At 53.7% G+C, this 16,761-nt stretch overlaps 7 protein-coding genes across 7 annotated transcripts; 5 read left to right on the top strand and 2 right to left on the bottom strand.

Moving 5' to 3' along the window:
- The first annotated feature begins 914 nt into the window (after positions 1–914).
- Positions 915–1,773, top strand: PHYSODRAFT_284181 (hypothetical protein). Its single transcript, XM_009517044.1, has 2 exons — positions 915–961; positions 1,299–1,773. Exon 2 carries the CDS (start codon positions 1,311–1,313, stop codon positions 1,644–1,646), a length of 336 nt encoding a protein of 111 aa, XP_009515339.1. The 5' UTR covers positions 915–961; positions 1,299–1,310; the 3' UTR covers positions 1,647–1,773.
- Positions 1,774–2,137: 364 nt separating this feature from the next.
- On the bottom strand, positions 2,138–4,510 carry PHYSODRAFT_474806 (hypothetical protein; the record flags this gene model as incomplete). The annotated part of the gene is made up of 1 exon (XM_009517045.1): positions 2,138–4,510. One exon carries the CDS (start codon positions 4,508–4,510, stop codon positions 2,138–2,140), a length of 2,373 nt encoding a protein of 790 aa, XP_009515340.1.
- Positions 4,511–6,080: 1,570 nt separating this feature from the next.
- Positions 6,081–6,383, top strand: PHYSODRAFT_384986 (hypothetical protein; the record flags this gene model as incomplete). Its single annotated transcript, XM_009517046.1, has 1 exon — positions 6,081–6,383. A coding segment is annotated over one exon (303 nt), but the record flags the coding sequence as incomplete, so codon positions are not given.
- A 67-nt stretch (positions 6,384–6,450) lies between these two features.
- On the top strand, positions 6,451–7,843 carry PHYSODRAFT_472591 (hypothetical protein; the record flags this gene model as incomplete). Its single annotated transcript, XM_009517047.1, has 7 exons — positions 6,451–6,501; positions 6,583–6,748; positions 6,826–6,901; positions 6,981–7,077; positions 7,168–7,284; positions 7,357–7,449; positions 7,526–7,843. 7 exons carry the CDS (start codon positions 6,451–6,453, stop codon positions 7,841–7,843), a joined length of 918 nt encoding a protein of 305 aa, XP_009515342.1.
- A 118-nt stretch (positions 7,844–7,961) lies between these two features.
- On the bottom strand, positions 7,962–8,968 carry PHYSODRAFT_353474 (hypothetical protein). The gene is made up of 4 exons (XM_009517048.1): positions 8,938–8,968; positions 8,543–8,658; positions 8,223–8,454; positions 7,962–8,140 (listed from the first exon to the last, which is right to left on the bottom strand). Exons 1-4 carry the CDS (start codon positions 8,943–8,945, stop codon positions 8,062–8,064), a joined length of 435 nt encoding a protein of 144 aa, XP_009515343.1. The 5' UTR covers positions 8,946–8,968; the 3' UTR covers positions 7,962–8,061.
- Positions 8,969–9,534: 566 nt separating this feature from the next.
- On the top strand, positions 9,535–14,936 carry PHYSODRAFT_468694 (hypothetical protein; the record flags this gene model as incomplete). Its single annotated transcript, XM_009517049.1, has 21 exons — positions 9,535–10,243; positions 10,317–10,792; positions 10,865–11,035; positions 11,114–11,194; positions 11,273–11,404; positions 11,467–11,564; positions 11,622–11,724; positions 11,798–11,839; positions 11,904–12,315; positions 12,405–12,718; positions 12,785–12,810; positions 12,885–12,992; positions 13,050–13,104; positions 13,186–13,284; positions 13,350–13,654; positions 13,725–13,854; positions 14,059–14,139; positions 14,195–14,326; positions 14,398–14,448; positions 14,506–14,577; positions 14,652–14,936. 21 exons carry the CDS (start codon positions 9,535–9,537, stop codon positions 14,934–14,936), a joined length of 3,882 nt encoding a protein of 1,293 aa, XP_009515344.1.
- Positions 14,937–15,089: 153 nt separating this feature from the next.
- Positions 15,090–16,646, top strand: PHYSODRAFT_468382 (hypothetical protein; the record flags this gene model as incomplete). The annotated part of the gene is made up of 5 exons (XM_009517050.1): positions 15,090–15,340; positions 15,415–15,531; positions 15,607–16,019; positions 16,279–16,426; positions 16,505–16,646. 5 exons carry the CDS (start codon positions 15,090–15,092, stop codon positions 16,644–16,646), a joined length of 1,071 nt encoding a protein of 356 aa, XP_009515345.1.
- Positions 16,647–16,761: the final 115 nt, after the last annotated feature.

Genomic DNA, 16,761 nt, shown 5'->3' on the forward strand with positions numbered 1-16,761 from the left:
GTTGCATACGAAGGCGACCAGATCACGTTGTTGAACGTCTTCAACGGCTACATGCAGTGCGGAGCGAAGCAACGCAACAAGTGGTGCCGCGACCACTACATCAACCACCGCGCGATGACGCGTGTCGAGAGCGTGCGGCTGCAGCTGAAGGGGTACCTGGAGAAGTTGGAGCTGCCCATCGACTCGTGCTTCCCGGACATCGACCCGCTGCGAAAGAGCATCGTGGCCGGCTTCTTCCTGAACACAGCGATGCGGTCGGTGGCCGAGGGCCTGGGTGGTTCCAAGACGGCGTACAAGACCATGTGCGGCCGCTCGGAGATCGTCAAGGTGCACCCGTCGTCGTCGCTGTTCATGCGCAACCCGCCGCCGAAGTGGGTGGTCTACAACGAGCTGGTGTTCACGAGCAAGCACTACATCCGGTCCGTTGTCGTGATCGAGAAGGAGTGGCTCGTCGAGCTGGCCCCCACGTTCTTTGCCAAGAAGAACGGCGTCGAGAAATAGAGCAGCAGTGTCTGTAGACCTGTAGAAGCATCGGTAGTACTAGATATATAACATGCATGTCAACGCCAATGTTGTAGCCGTTGAAGCGTAGCCATCTCCTGGTTTTGCCCCCTAATTGGTGTGCCTGCCGCACCTTACTTTCGGCAGCGCACCATAGCCACCGCTGCGACTCACTTGGTGTTTGTATGTGCCTGCCATCCTCAATCCCCTTCCCTGTCCTAGCATTACGGTCCGATACATTTTCTGTTTGGCGCAATCGCTTTCCGCAGGGTTATGACCTACCCGTTTAAATTGATAAATTTAGTATCGTATTTAAAAGTATAGTATTTCGACCAATGAGAGCGCTCGAAGCCTCCTGGGCGTTGGCCGCCAATCGATTGGGCCCGAGCCACAGCACTGTGCGCCCGTGACGCCCGCCGCCCACACCTTCAGTCCCTCGCTCGTTCAATTCATCCGACTGGTACGTGCCGAGCTTCTGGAACCCATGCCGCCGTCCTACAGGGCCCCGCTCCGCCCTGCTCCGTCCCCCTATGCAGCCCCATGCAGAGATCGCAGCCGCACGCCAGGCTTCAGAACACCTCGCAGCTCAGCAGCGCACCAATAGACACAGGGAAGGAGACGCCACTGGCAGGAGCTGTATTTTAAAAGGCTTTACAGTCCGCACTCTCGCCGTCGGTGGGCAAATAAGGGGGGACAGGAAACACAGGGCAGAGCGTGCAGCCAGGACGGCGGGCGCACGATTGTGGTTGCTGGCAGGCAGGTTTGACTGACGTTGTGTTGCGTTGGTGTGGCTGCAGAACTTCGTTACAATGGTCGCTTCCTCCGGTCAGCCTACTCGTCTCTACGTCAAGGGTGTGTTCCTTGGCTACAAGCGTGGCCTGCGCAACCAGTACTCGCACACCGCGCTGGTGAAGATCCAGGGCCTGACGGACAAGAAGGACGTGGACTTCTACCTGGGCAAGAAGATCGCCTACATCTACAAGGCCAAGTCCCTGAAGAACGGCTCCCAGTTCCGCGTCGTGTGGGGCAAGGTGATGCGTGCTCACGGCAGCAACGGCGTCGTGCGCGCCAAGTTCGCCAAGAACCTGCCGGCCGAGGCCATCAGCAAGAGCGTGCGCGTCATGCTGTACCCGAGCCGCGTTTAAGTGCGTACCTGAGTGCATTCGACTCGTGCGTCCTCAAGCAGCTTTGGTAGCCAATGACAACGAAGAGGGATTGTGACAACACACACCGAACGGCGTTGCCTTACTTTCGTCTTCATTGAGTACTCCTCTTTGCTTCCAGCTTGCTTGGTTTTGAGGTCTCTAGTCTACTGCTTTGTGTTGAAGCGCCAGGTTCAGTGGCAACTTTCCGCTGTTAAACGCAGGTTTAGCTGTAGGACTCTGGGTACAATGACACTCTTGATTACCATGGTGGTCAGCTTGTCCACTTTGGAACGACGCGAAGACAGGAACGATGTTTCGGTGGTTCGAACTGATAACATGCACTAGGAGGCTACGACACTTACGCGCTATAGATGATTCTAAAGGAAACAACACCCTACGCATTCCGAGAAGCGCCATACTTATTTGGTTGCATTAAGAACGGACGGTGGGCGCGACGACACATACGCACTTGGCAAAGCAGTTGGATAGTTCTACATTTCGAACTCCTCATAGTGCACATCGAAGATGCCAGCGAAGTTGGAGGCCTCCGTCTCCACGGCATGAATCAGACCCATGGGGCCTGATACCCAAGTGCCAATGCCAGTGATGTTGACGGCGAAGTTGTGCGACTGCTCCTTCACAACCTCGTTGAACAGCTCCTTGACGTTCAACCGTGAGCGGCTCACAGGGTGGTTGAACTGAACCTCCTGTCCGTCGAACGAGAGCGAGTGGGAGTAGTCCGTGTCGCGGTCGACATTTGCCATCGTCTCCTGGGGACCGTAGCTGCCTAGAGTGGGCATCAGGCGCGACTTCTCCATCCGGCTCATAGATCGAGGAGTGGGCTCAGTGAACGCCACCGCCCAGCCCACAGCGGCTCCAACGATCATAATGAGAACCTCCACGACGCGCTGCATCGGCCACATGTTCTGGTTGACGCGCAGCTCGCCTAGAATCGGGTAGTTATACCTGATGAGGAACAGGCACCAGAAGCTGCAAGTGAACGTCACGAAGAACAGCAGCATCTGACGAGGCACCGATCGTGACGACTGGAAGAACGGGCGCGTCGGAACCATGCTCGTGTCGTCCATCGGCTTCAGCGTAATACCGTTGGGGATGTCCACACCGCCCAGGTGCTGGTCACCCGTGAAGCACAGACGAACCTTGAACTTGACGTGATCCGGGTCGTACTGCTCGATAGCATCCAGAAGAGGTTCGAACTCGTGGAAGATACCGATCTCACGTGACGTCCAGTGGAAGTACACCTGCGTGAACTCCATGTTCGGGTCGTTGTTGCGCATGCAGTCCAGAATCTTGCCAACAATGCTGATGATCGGCGTCGCACCAATACCACCAGCCACGAACACGAGCGCTGGGTAGTGCTGGAAGTCATCAGACATCTTGCCGTAGAAGCCATCGACGTAAATGAGCGGCATCTTGCGCTCCTCGCGCGCCTGAATAGCCACTGCGTACAGCGACTTGGTCCAGTTACCAATACACTTGACGTGCACCGTGAAGGTGTCCTCGTACTCGATCGGCGACGAACTGATGCTGAACGGGTGCCACTGAGTGTGCGACAGCAGCGGAATGCGAAGGTACACGAACTGACCAGCATGGTAGTGGCCCGACTTGCCAGGCGACCGGCGGAAGACCAGACGCGTGATCTCACCGGGGATGGCCTCCAGGTCCACGACTTCACACGGCATGCGGCTCTGGCTTCGAGCCAAGATGCGGTGCATGACATAAAGGCACACGGCCGGGTACATCCAAATGACGAATTGCGAGAAGTGCAGCGCGCTGAAGAAGAGCACGAAAATGAAGAGGTGGTGGCAGTAGTAGAACACGTCGTAGTACTTGCGGCGGATCGGGTTCAGCGATGTCACTCCGATGACGATACAGCACAGCAGGGCCAGTTGGCCACAGAAGTTCTGCAGGCGTGCCTTGCCCACAGTTCCGTAGTCACAGTCCATGCAAGGGAACGCCGACTCCAGGAACGTGCCGCTCTTGAACCACGCGTAGTAGTACGGAATAGCGTGGAGCGCCACCATCGCCACGGTAAAGAATCCAATCCAGCGGTGGTACTTGATAGCGTGCGAGTAGTCGATGCCCATGGAGATCATCCAGAAAGAGTTCCGTGTGGCCGGGATAATCAGCAGCGAGAAGCAGAGCACGGCGTTGAAGCCGAAGACCATGCCCACGAGCCGGAACACGGACGAAGAATCGGTGGAATCGGCCTCCACGAGATCGGCGTAGTTGCGCGAGAACACGGCGGAGAACCAAATGGCGTTGAGTCCGAGGAAGACCAATGTGCAGATGGACTCGGCGTACGAGATATTGATGGTGCCGACGAAGATCTTACGCTTCAGGAAGCGCATGACGGTGCGGTGCGCTCCAGTCGGCACAGGCGGCAGCGCGTCTCCCAGTGCGAGCGCCATGCCGCCGATCATGAAGGGCAGGCCAATGAGCACGTAGTTGACCACGAACTCGACGATCTCGCGGTGGCCTCCGACCCACTCGGCGTTCTTGACCGAGGAGCCGAAGAGCACGTAGAGCTGGTAGCGGAAGCCCAGGCGGTACTCGGGCAGCTCGTGGTAGATGATGGCGAAGATGACGAGGGCGGCGCAGATTCCGACGGTCAGGAAGGGCCACGTCTTGTAGTTCTTGTCCACGGGCGTGCCGTACACGAAGGGCGTGGCGAGCTGCGAGTGCTTGCCGGCCATGTTGGTGCCGCTCATGCTGAGCGCGAAGAACTTGCTCTCGCCGCGGTTGCTGTCTCCGTTGGCGCTGTAGCCCGAGGGCGGCTGGCGCATGTCCAGCGAGTCGGCCGGCGAGTCCAGCACGTTGCTGTCCATGGAGAGGTTCACCATGGCGGTCGGCGCTCGAGAGAGTTGCTGTCGGCGGTGGTGAGGCGGGGGAACTGTGGCTGGCTGGCTGGCAGTTGACTTGCCCGGTGGCGTTGCTCGGTAGCGTTAGTTAGCGACTGCCTGCCTGCTGCTTCCGTGCGCGCGTGGAGGGGGGAAGGCGCGGATGTATGTAGAAGAGCGCCGCCGCGTTAAGAGACTCGAGAGGCGACAGGGCGACTGCGCTACGTAATCGCCAAAGTGCGAGTGCTGCGCCGGCCTGGTCGAGCGCAATTCCCCAACTGCAGGTGTGTGGCTCCATCTGGGCCCAGCACATCGCGGGATGAAAGGTTGTGTGAAGCCAGCGGCCTGTTCCAACGGTACAGGAGAGACAGAGCTTTGACTGCGCCTTTGTATAGCCGCCACAAACCACCAGCCGGCAACCGCGAACAAGGCCATGCCTCCCCAATGGGGCTGTTTCGTGCAGTGCTCGAAACTGCACGAAAGTACTTTCGTGCAGATTCATCAGCCCTTTATTACGGGGATAGCCCATTGAGACATCAATTGCGTCTCTCTTCTAAGTACGATTAAAGCTCTTGAAATTACAGGCATAACCCTACCAAAACTGGTGCACGAAACACCTCGTTTTCAAGCCCGACGGCTGGATCGCTTCCAACGTCAGCACCAAGGCGATCCTGGGGCGGGTTTTCGCTAGGAGGCGCTGAGCGCGGCGGCTGCTGCAGTAGCTGTTGGCGCTGAGCGCGGCGGCTGCTGGAGTAGCTGTTGCCGCTGCAACTTACGAACGATGGAAATGCTGTGATACAATATTAGAGCATCGCTGCTGTAAAGCAACACCATGTTTAATCTCTGGAGTCGGGCTTTGAGATTACACATCTGATGACGTGCGGGGTCCCGGTCCAATGAGTTCGCTTGCAAGATTGTTGTTCGCACATTTTCTCGTTGAGGGTGGGTGTGTATCTCAACCGGGTTGGTCTGATCGGTGCATGCACATTGAGAATTGCACAGGCAAATTCTCAGGCACTTCCTCTTGCTGACACACGATTGCATTGTCGGCAGCAAGCCACCAGAACACCGAGGCAAGTACGCATGTACGAGGTCGCTTCCTCGAGTCGCAGTCACTCTGAGTGACTCACTCAAACCTTGGGTCGGAACTTTTGGAATTTGGAAATTGCCATGCTTCTACTGGCGTCACCAGCTCGTCTTCGCCACATATCGCGCCACCGAATCCATTGTCGATTGGGCGAAACGACACCGAAACCCAACAAAGGATGCCCAGGAGGAGCGCCAAGAAGGCGCTCGCCAGCGCAACAAAGCAGGTGGGGGCGGCGGACGACAGCGATGAGAAGCATCGGGGCGGCGACGAGGAGGATGAGGACGACGTCCCGCTCGCCAAGATCCTGCAGCAGCGCCGTCGCGCAGCCACATCGAAACGGAGCAATGGAGCCAGCGGTGGGCGGAGCTGCTCTTGACTTGCTCTTGATCTTCTACCCGACCAAGGAGCAGGCTCCGAACAGCTTTCTGATATGCTTATTTCGCTGTGCAAGTAGCAGCAACGCGGCGCCGCACGTTGCCACAGCTGAGCGAGGTGGCCGAGCACTGTGTCATGGAGTTCCTGCCGGTCGTGCCCGACCGCTTGCGCGTCGAGGCCGTGTGCAGGCGCTGGCGGCGCCTGAGCCGGGAGCAGGTGCCTGTCACGGAGCTTGACTTCGGCCAAGTCGCTGTCCGGCCGCTGCTGAGACGCGACGTCAGCGCCATGATGGAGCGCGCCCAGCAACAGCTGACGCGGCTCGTGCTGCCCGACATCACCCTGGTCGACGCGCACATTGAGCTCATAGTGCAGCAGCGGAACCTCCGCGTCTTCCGAGCGCACAGGTTTGTGAGGCTTTTTGCTGAGAAGAACTGGCCCCAGATGCTGATCCGTTCTCATCGCATGCTTGGCGCGAAGGATGCAGAAGAAGCACATCTTCAACATCCTGAAGCAATGCCCCAATCTGAAGGTCCGTAGCCTGCTAGGTGCTATGAGAAAGCTGTATTTGGGTGACGATAACTTAATGAGCGTGCACGTGCGGCTGCTGCAGAGCTTGGAGCTACTGGACTGTCGCGCCTTGACCTTGAGCGGGTGGCCGCGCGATGCGGTGGCGCTGCGCGAGGTGTATCTCAATGGATGCAACTTCGTTACGAATCAAGCGGCGAGCTCGCTGATCAAAGTGTGCGGGAGTACGCTTGAGAAGGTGGTTCTTACTGGTATGCAACCTGTGGATACACGTTGTTAATTATGGTGGTGCTAGTTATCCTGATCCTGTTGTGGCTCCTTTTGACAGATGCAACTAGCTTAGACTCACAGATTTTCAAGGACTTCGCCAGGCATTCGATGAATCTGAGGGAGCTAACAATAAGGTGTGCAATGCTCGTCAAAGTATGTCTTATCCTGCATCTCACTGGGTTTGTGTGGTTCGTCAATTAGTAACTGCAACAGCGTTAGGCTTCGTGATCTGCAAGAATTCACTGGAGCGCTCTGGGGCTCATTGAGCTGCTTGGATTTATCTTCGTGCCGTGGCATATCATCGTTCCCGGTATGTAAAACATATCCCCAATGATGCGAGGATACCTTGAAAATTCGTCTGAAGGCACTTACTTATCAACGCTGTTTTCTCACCCAACAGGATTCTGTAAGCTTGCCCCAGCTCCAAGTGCTTATACTGGATAGGACCAAAATCAATGATGAAGGTTTGAGAGCACTATCTCGGGTTGCTCCATCGTTGCGCTACCTTTCTCTTCAGGTTTGCACCCGACTGCTGGCGTTCCCGGAATTCCCTGTTGATCGTATGTGTAAACTTCCGTTTATACGACAGGACTGTCGCGCCATCTCCGACGATGGAATCACTTCAATTGCGCCTTCAGATGGCTCGGAAGGGTGTACAAGTCTTGAGCTTATCGATTTGAAGGTGAGGAACAACCAGCAAATAAAGAGAAGATGTGTACTCAACCGAACTTTGTATGTGTGCGACCTGCATTCACCAGGGTACACAAGTGACAGACACAAGTCTAGAGGCGCTAGAAGCGCAGTGCCCTCGCCTGGACTTGGTGCGTGTTGACTCATGCCGGTCTGTTTCCCGAAAGCTGAGGCGGAAGTACAACGAGCGTGTTCTGCGTATTCTCGCCGGCACTAGGCTGAGCAAATGTGAACGACTTTTCGCAGAGCGAAAGAAGATCGAGATGATCCACCCTACTAAGAGCGATAGCGAGGATGACGTCGAGTCGGAAAGTGATCAGGATGAGGACGAGGACTATGTCATTGAAGTCCGACGCAGCGGCGCTTCGTACAGAAGACGACGATAAGACCCGCATGCAACAAAACTGAAGTTGAAGTGAGACCAGACTATTGAACACGAGGCGTGTTACCGCAATCACCAGCAAAGCTCAGTGCTGCTAACGCCGCTAACACCAACAAGAGGTTTATGGTTTGTTTCCCCGAAACGGAACGGAACTGGAAAGGGTTGCATTTATGTTAACACCCCGACTTCCACCAGCCTCTAGACGCAAACAGTAGATTGCACTTAGAAGCGGAGCTTCTTGAAGAAGAAGCTGACACCAGCAGCCTTCTTCTCCGACTTGCACGCGGCCTGGTTCAGGTAGCTGCAACAACACAAATAAAACACCAGCATGTCAGCATATCCGTATCCTGCGTCCTGTGTTGGTAACTGCAGTATTGACGTACCGCTCCTCGAACACCTTCTTGATGGTCTTGCGGGACTCATTGCGGGTCTCCGGGTTGGCCAGCACCTCGTCGTCAAGGACCTTCTTCAGGTCGATGTCGGCGACGTAACGGGTGGGCATGATGTGGTTGTAGTTGACGTACTTCACGAACGGCTTAACCTTCGAGCGCTTCTTAAGCTTGTTCTTGCCCATGGCGCGGGTCACCTTGCGCGGGTAGCGGTCAATGCCGGCAACTGGATACCACAATTCAAAAAAGTCCACGTCAGCTCTCCTGTCCCTAGCAACCTGTTCGCTGCGAATCTGTATCGGAGCTGCTCGTACCGATGGCGTGGCCGAACTTGCGGTCGCCCTTGCCCTCGTCGTACGTCTTCACGACGATAGCCTTGCGGCCGGCGAAGCGGCCGTTAAGCAACACAACAACCTTTCCGTTCTTGACACTACACAGCAGCATCAGCAGCACACACGTGCGTCAGTCTCTCTGTTGCGCGCCATCCTGTATATTTTTTCCCTGTTCTGCCGCCTATTGTCCGCCCGCATTGGTCGCTGAGTTTGATGTGCTCCAGATCCGTCCACTGTCTGTTGCCCCGCTTTGGGGCTCTGTCCCTGCTGCTTTCGCCATCATTTTTCCGCTCATTTCGTCGCGCCTGCCTGATGGGGCAGATCCGAAGCACCGAGCTCTGCGGGCGGAGGCTGCTGCTCCCGATCCATTCACTTACATGCCCATGTTTGCTTTTCTTGGGAGTTTTGGTGCAGTTCCGTACTGCTGGCGGCTTGGGCGGTCCAGACGCTGGAGGAACCCAAAAGCGCCTGCCAGGGCCAACCAATCGTGCGCTCCCGTATGTGATTGGCTGTTTCCCCCCGCTCGCTCGGTTCGCCGCGGCCATCGGCGGTTCAGTGAACCGCGCTAGGGTAAGGGGTACGGCCGAACCGCGCTTGCAGCGACCTTCGCACCACATTCACGCGACATTCCATGTACCGCACACCAAGATGAGCCATTGTTGCCCAAGTTGCAGTCCGACCTGCATTCAGCTCCGCTGCGAGTGCCTAGCAGCCAGCCTGCCGCGCTTGCGCTGTCGTCACGCTGCCCAATGTGCGTCAAGAGCGCGCCAGAGCTCGTACTAGCAATGCGCGGTGACGAGCAGTTACGGCCTGCGGTCATGCAGATATAAATAGGAAGAGTAATCTGTGAGTGTGGGCGACGGCGCAGCATTTCCCCTCTGACCCGGGCGGCTCGATGCTGGCGTGAAGCATTGAGGCTGTCCAGGGCAAGAGAAGCAACCAGATAACCCGAAGCCTTTCAGCAGCAGGCCGCCATGATGATGTTTTCGCGCTCCACCGCAAGCAGCAGCTCGCCTGTGGTGCATCACCAGGCCTTCCGGAAGCTGACGGAGATGCTGCAGTCCTGCTCGGAGAACCAGTGCTGCGCCGACTGCGCGTCGCGGCTCAACGATTCCATCTGGGCCAGCACCACGGTTGGCGCGTTCCTGTGCATCCACTGCGCTGGCGCGCACCGCAAGCTGGGCGTGCAGGTCTCTCGAGTCAAGTCGCTGCACCTTGACACGTGGTCGGACGAGGAAGTCGCGGCCATGAAAGGCGGCAACAAGAACGTCAATGAAGTATACAGCAAGCACCTCGACAAGTGGATCGAGGTGGATGGATCCCTCGAACTGCTGCCCAATACCGCGACTGAGATTCGGGAGAAGTGTATCCGAGCCAAGTACGAAGACCGACAGTTCACTAAACTTCCGCATTCTTTTGCATCGAGAGAGGAGAAAAATCAAGACAGCCCTGAGATTCCGGAGGAACCAACATCGTCCGCACCCTCTGGTGGTGCGGCTGAAGCATCATCGGCGTCTTCCCATCGAGCTACGGCGGATCAGAATCAGCAGCGAGGACCCGGTCAAGCAACGCAAAATGACGAACCTACGGTGGTGAAACCAGGTAGCGTTGTCGAAGTGACCAAGCGCTTTCTAAACTATTTTGTTGTGATTGGTCGAGGCGGTTTGATTCCAGACCAGAACAGTAAGTACCGCAATTTCTTTGCGTGCTAGTTATGACCAGGAGTTTTGATGAGCATACATTTGTGCTTACGCAGTTGAGAAAACGAAAAGCCCAACCGAGATTCGATTTCTCCCTGCCGTGCTGGACATGTTTCCCGAGATGTATGCGGATTCACCACTACCAGCGCATATTGGAGAGTTCGCTTTTCCTGAAGGGTTTGTCCTGAGCAAATCCTATGTAGCCCCCGTATTCTTCTCCTTTGTTCTCACGAATGTGAGTGGAGTCAAAATTTACGCGTGCGCGCTGAGATTTTATGAAGAGCTGCATCCGCTGGAAGTGGTTTCTTTGATAGCGCCACACTATCATCGCCAACGTCACCGACGCCGACCATCAAATGGTCCACACCAGCCCGATGAAAACGACGATAACCAGCGCACTCAGCTACCGCAGTGGGTTCAAGATCTCTCTGGAGACGTATCGAGTGCTCCCGGGCCCGTGTTTTGCCCCAAGTGTATCGTAGTGACGTCACATTATCCGTACTTTTCTGCTTTCCGGCAGTTCCTCCAACAGGTAATGTGTACTGAAAGCTCAATCCTTGATAGTTTAGTTGATTCACAAAGCATGTATCTGCCACATTACTAGATCTACCGAGTAACGCTTTCGGAATCCCCGATGCCGATTGAGCGATATATAGCCAACTTTCTGGTGGAGATACCGCTGCCTCCTCCCGGGCAGATCCAAGTCCAGCTAACTCTGCCGGATCGCAATCTGATTATTTCGCGCCCTCCGAAGAATGAGCTCCCTTTGGTCGATGTGAGCACTGCGTAACCGATTGCTAGCTGTTGCTGTGCATGAGCTTACGTGCTTAATGTGCTATGATGATCTGCGTAGTTTCCCTTTCGACCCCTTTTTCAAGTTTTGGATCTAAACAACGTGCTACTGGTATTCTCTTGTGTAGCTTTGGAGCTCAAGGTATTAAGTGTGCGAATGGCGGGAGCGATGTTGGTGGACCAATCATAATTAATCGGCATTTGTTGATGTTATGCGCAGGTCGTACTATGCTCGAAGCACATTGGCATACTAACTCCAGTTGCTGAGGCACTACTAGCAATTTTGCTGCCCTTTTCTTGGCAAGGAGCATATATACCGGTGCTCCCGACGTCTCTCCTTGACGTCATTGACGTAAGTGCCAAAGCTAGGATGAGCTGTTCGAACAACAGCTAATGAGCAATGTGTTGCTGTAGGCTCCTGTCCCGTTCCTAGTAGGCACACACTCGGACTGCCTGAAGCAGGTAGCAGGCAGAACGTCTAACGTTGTGTTTGTGGATCTGGATCACAATCGGTATGATAATGTTTCCTCTTCAGCTTTTACTGTGGATTTAACCATCGCATTTTATAGTGTAATTCCAGCTGTGGATGATTCAGGGAAAACCATCGCCGTGCCAAAAATCCCAGATCGAGAGGGGTCTAAGCTACGTACAAAGCTGGCCGAAGTTGCAAGCGTACGTCCGTATTTTTGCATGCTCGACGCTGGCGCAGCTCATAAACCAACTCGTATTTGTTCTGTTTCTTTAGATTTTCGACCCGTACGCTGCCGGAATCAGTCGAGTGGATTTGGTTGGTGATCCTGCGATACACTTGTCGCTTTGAACAAACTAATTGGCTCTTTATACGATTCTAGGCCTTTCCGAACGAAGAACATCTTGAACCAATTGGCAATTTTGCTTCGGATCATGGACAGACCATCCCTTTGTCGACATCTTATTCAGAGTCGAGCATGTCAGACTCGATTAATTCGCACTATTCAATTGCGAAGATCAGACGTGGCCGTAGATCCAGTGCAGCATTTAGCCTTCCGTCTTCGTCTCTGGCTCCATCTCCCTCAGCTTCGTTTGCCCGAAGTAACTCGGGTCTCAATCGGCACACATTCTCGTTATCGGCGTCAGCAACGTCTCCGACCGGAAATGATGCAAGTGGGGGGTTGACTGACAGCCGATACAACGAAACGGACAACTTTTCAACCGAGGGGGCCCGTAAAGCATTCCTACGCTTCTTCGTGACGATTTTTAAGAAGTACGCAAGTTATTTGGTGAGTAGTTTGATACTTATTTTCTTGAAACATAGAAACCCGCTGACCATTTTGCTATACAATAGAACCCACCTGCAGCACAGGCAAGATCAGGAACCCCAACGCTCTTTGACAGCAAGCGGTTCGTTCATGACAATTTCGACACTGCATCGCGCCCATTTGTCACCCAGCTAGTTGCAACGCAAATGTTCGATCGTTTTGTTGAAGATCGAGTGTTCAATCAGCAACTTCCAGAAGTTATGTTCTTCGAACAGTCAATCAACCAGAAGCTGAACCGCTCGTTGACAATTGGCAAGAAGAAGTTCGACTGCAGTTTCTTGGATGATCGCTCCGATGAAATTCAAGAAACGTTTATTGCCCCACCTCCTTCCAATATTGGGCTTCCTGATGACGGTACTATCTACAAGGTACGTAGATTGGTGAACATCCTTGCTGGTTCGTGCATTGACATACATATTTTATGTTGTATGCAGTACAAAGCATTTCCACGACTCAAAAAGTAGGCATAAAGCAGCCGCACCTCCGTCCCTGAAACATGCTCGAGACTAACCGTCGCTCAACTTGCTTTTGAAGAGCTTTGTTCGGCAATGTTAGGAAGCCACGTGAACTGTATTCATCACGTGAGCAGCAGCGCAATGTTTCGCGAGTGAGCTTTCACCAAGGGATGTTCAAGACAGCCAAGTAAGTACCGAAGTGATGTTTTTGCTCGTGTTATAAAACTAATCATCGCTGTAGCAGGTCCTTCATTGGCAGTGGTGCCAGCTGGGAAGCAACCCGCCATCTCATCATCAGCGTACGTCGCTCGTACATGTGCTTCAAGGACAACAGTTAAGGTCGAAACTAACTGCGTTTTACTGTTACGTGCATACCCCAGCTTCAGACACAGTTCCGAATGTACAGCGCACGAAAGAAGTACCACCGGCAAAGAAATGCTGCTATTTTGATTCAGCGCTGGGTTATTGCTCGGATGAAGGTACACGTGTACTTCCAGCTAAGTAGATGGGAAGACTTCAATCTGAGCTGAGTATTGTGCCACAGGGAAAAGATGATCGTCAATATTTCTTAGCTTTGCGCAATGGAGCGATTACGATACAGAAGGTATATCGCGCACACTACGCGGTAGCCAAGTATCGGGCTCAACGCAAAGCACTGGCGAAACTACAATTTGCTGCCAAGGGGTATATTGTCTACGCACGATATCAACGGGTATCGCGAGGTTTTCGTTGTCTGCAAGCACTATGGCGTGGTAGCTTTTACAAGCGCAGCTACAAGAATCTGAAGTATCAAGTTGTGCGAGCGCAGAGTCGCATTCGAGGTTTTCTGTCTCGGAAGCATACTTCAAGGTGAGGCATACTTTTTCTCGCGCTGCTTCATTGATCTGTGTCCTTAACCCTAGTTAACAACGATACGTAGGTGGAAAACTTGCATGTTTGAGGAATGCCGCCAAAAAGTCTACAACCTGTGGAGCCGATGTGATACACCTCTCCTGTATCGATCCAAATTCTGGCTCACGTTTAATCGGTCTGACTTCTTTACAATTGGGGTGGGTTCGTCTAATAGCTTACAAGCTCAACGTCATGGGTTTATGGCCTAACGGTTCTCTGTTATCCGATTACTTCAGGTTTACCACGAAGAAGAATCACGACTCAATGCTTACTTTGCCGAAACAACGTCATCTGCCGATGTAATGGGTAGATGCAAGCTTTCCGATGTATACTCCTCTCAAGACAGCACGAAGTTCAACGAGGTCCGAGGATCTGCATTCACTGCGATAAAGAGCATCGTGAGCCCGAAAGCAGGGGGATCGCATAAAACGATCAAGGAAGTCGTAAGTGAGCAATTTGCTCCGTTGTGGTTTTAAGCTAACGGTACTTGTCTTCCAGACTGCCAAAAGAATCAAGGTAGAGCGTGGTAAAGTATATACTGGGCTAAAACTCCACACACAACATTTGGTCCGGCTGGAGTACTACAAAAAGTTTAGCATTGATCCGGGCTCAAAAAGAAAGAAGAAAAGGGTGCGTTGCAGACGTATCTATCACAGTACTGCTGTGGCGGAGGCTTACGGTTTTGCTGCAATGTAATTCAGCTTGCGGCGCTTGTTTGGACCAGCTACGAAACAGCGGAAATGAGTGCAGAGGTACCCACAGTCTGCAGTCAAACGTTAGTGATTCTCGTACTTACCCCATCCTGTTAGGTTGTCGTGTCTACCTCTATTACGTCAGACCAGCCCCACGCTCTTCCAGCCCAAATCGATCACCACAAGCAGGTATAGTGCGTATACACTGATTTATGGCAACATGCTCTTCATGCTCATCATGAAATGTTCGACTTGCACCTCAGCTTCGTCTTCGGGACGACTTGGCGTTTACAGTCAATGCGGCGCTCAAGTCGATCCGAGTATCAGCAACGGGCACTGCTGATTGTTCGTCACCGATGCATTTACCGCGCGACCGTGCGCTCGACGAACTGCAACACCAAGTACGCATGCTCGCGCTGCAGAACCGCCGCCTTACAGGAGACCTCGCGGCATCGAGACGCGAGACGAGCGAGTTGCGCGTGAAGCTTCAGAAAGCACAGCAGCAGTCGGCGCAGCAGCTGCAGCGCACGCGCTCCAACAACCTTTAGACGTAGACACCTTGAATTGACAGTGGCACCTTGCCATTTGATTTGGATTTGAGTAGGTACATCTTGAAGTTGATATCGTGTGGTGCACACAATAGCTTTTCGACGCACGAGAGCACCGAGTAACTAATCTTTCCTCCGCGACTCCCCACCACCATGCCGGCGCATCTGTACGCCCTGGACGACGCTCTGCTGGTGCACCTGCTGAGTTTCTGCGCAGCTCGAGATGTGGAGGCAACGACGAAAGCCTCCAGAGTCGTCGCCTTGCACTTACTGCCGCAGTATCCCGAAATCTGGCGCGTTCTGTTCGTTCGTCAGTGGGGAAAGCTCAACTTCAAGCTGGACGCAGTGACAGAGGACGCGAGGAACCTTCAGATCGACTCGCGCCTGCGAGAGCTGTTCCCTGCGTACGTGGAGACGCTGTGCATAGTGCTACTCGTAGGGACTACTGATACTCACATTTTTGTTAAACTACCTGCAGTGAGTGCACGGAGACTCGCATGTTCCAGCTATTGTCGCGTTCAGTCGTTCCGTTGCCGTCAGGAATGGATATTGGGGCGACCCAAAACTCGTGGGGGTACTCGGATACTCACCACAGGTAGCATTCTTCCCAATTTTTCTTGTATCCCTGAGTTGAAGAACGTGCTGATTGTATTGTGTGTTTGCGGTGTAGAATTGTCCCACTCGAGCAGGAGAAGGGTGCTAACCAGGGGAATTACTCTTCAGTTACGACGTTTGCCTTTGATGGCAAGCGCTTCGGCAACGACCGATCTGTTCGGGCAAATGCCCCATTCCCAGCATCCTTCTACGTCGCCGTGTTCAAGCGTCGGGTGCAAGACAAGACAAGCAAGAAAGAGATGTTTGTTTATCAGATTGGTGCAACGGAAAGTGGATACTTTGAAATTACTATCTCGGACCCTGCTACGCGACCCAGTGGTCACACAACGAGAAATGGCAGAGTGGAGATGACAGCTATCGGCTTGGTCCCCTCCACTTTCCCGCTGGTGGGCAAGCAACCCGGCTGGACGATCCCGTCGTTCGGGTACCATGGAGACAACGGAAAGCTTTATTCAGCGTTTCCTGTAAGTAAATCGTGTGCATACCCTTGATGTAAATTTGGTACGCGCGCTGATCGTGTTTGTGCGCCTGTTATTGTAGTGGAAACCTTTTGGTCCGCGATTTGGAGTGGGCGACACTGTTGGTTGCGGCATCCGACGCAGAACGCGCGACGACGATCGGCGTGCTTTCTTCACTCATAATGGCCACAATGTTACGTGTGAGAATATCCGCCTCTTTATTGTTGTGGGTTTATATACAACGAATGTGCTAACTAGAGTTAATGTAGCGCCGTTCCTTCCAGGAGCCAGTCGGTATATTCCGTGCGACAACGACCAGGAATGGTTTCCTGCGGTCGGTTTGGACTCCCCTGACACTATTCACGTAAACTTCGGCCAGCAGCCGTTCAAATGCGACCACGTGATCGGTGCGTTCATGTTAACTGCGAAACTGTGAAACGATAGATGAACTGATGGACAAACCGCGTGATGCATTGGTACAGACGAGCTGTTCAGCGAGTGCACGGGGACAAACGCTCTTGTGGCTCGCCAAATACTGCAGAATGCCAACAAATCGCGTTTCCGCGCTGTTCGCCGCAACTGCATCGACGCGTTCATCGCGAACGTCCTGGAGCGTCGACGCTTGACCACAACGTGAGCCATGCATTGCCATTCTGGATCTGTGGTGCCGTGATCAAGGCAACATCGTACAAATCAAAGCATGTAGCCATCTTCCCAATCTGATAACCCTCTCCAATAGCATATACATATTG

Source organism: Phytophthora sojae (assembly GCF_000149755.1).
Source record: "Phytophthora sojae unplaced genomic scaffold PHYSOscaffold_1, whole genome shotgun sequence".
In the NCBI taxonomy this organism is placed as follows: domain Eukaryota; phylum Oomycota; class Peronosporomycetes; order Peronosporales; family Peronosporaceae; genus Phytophthora; species Phytophthora sojae.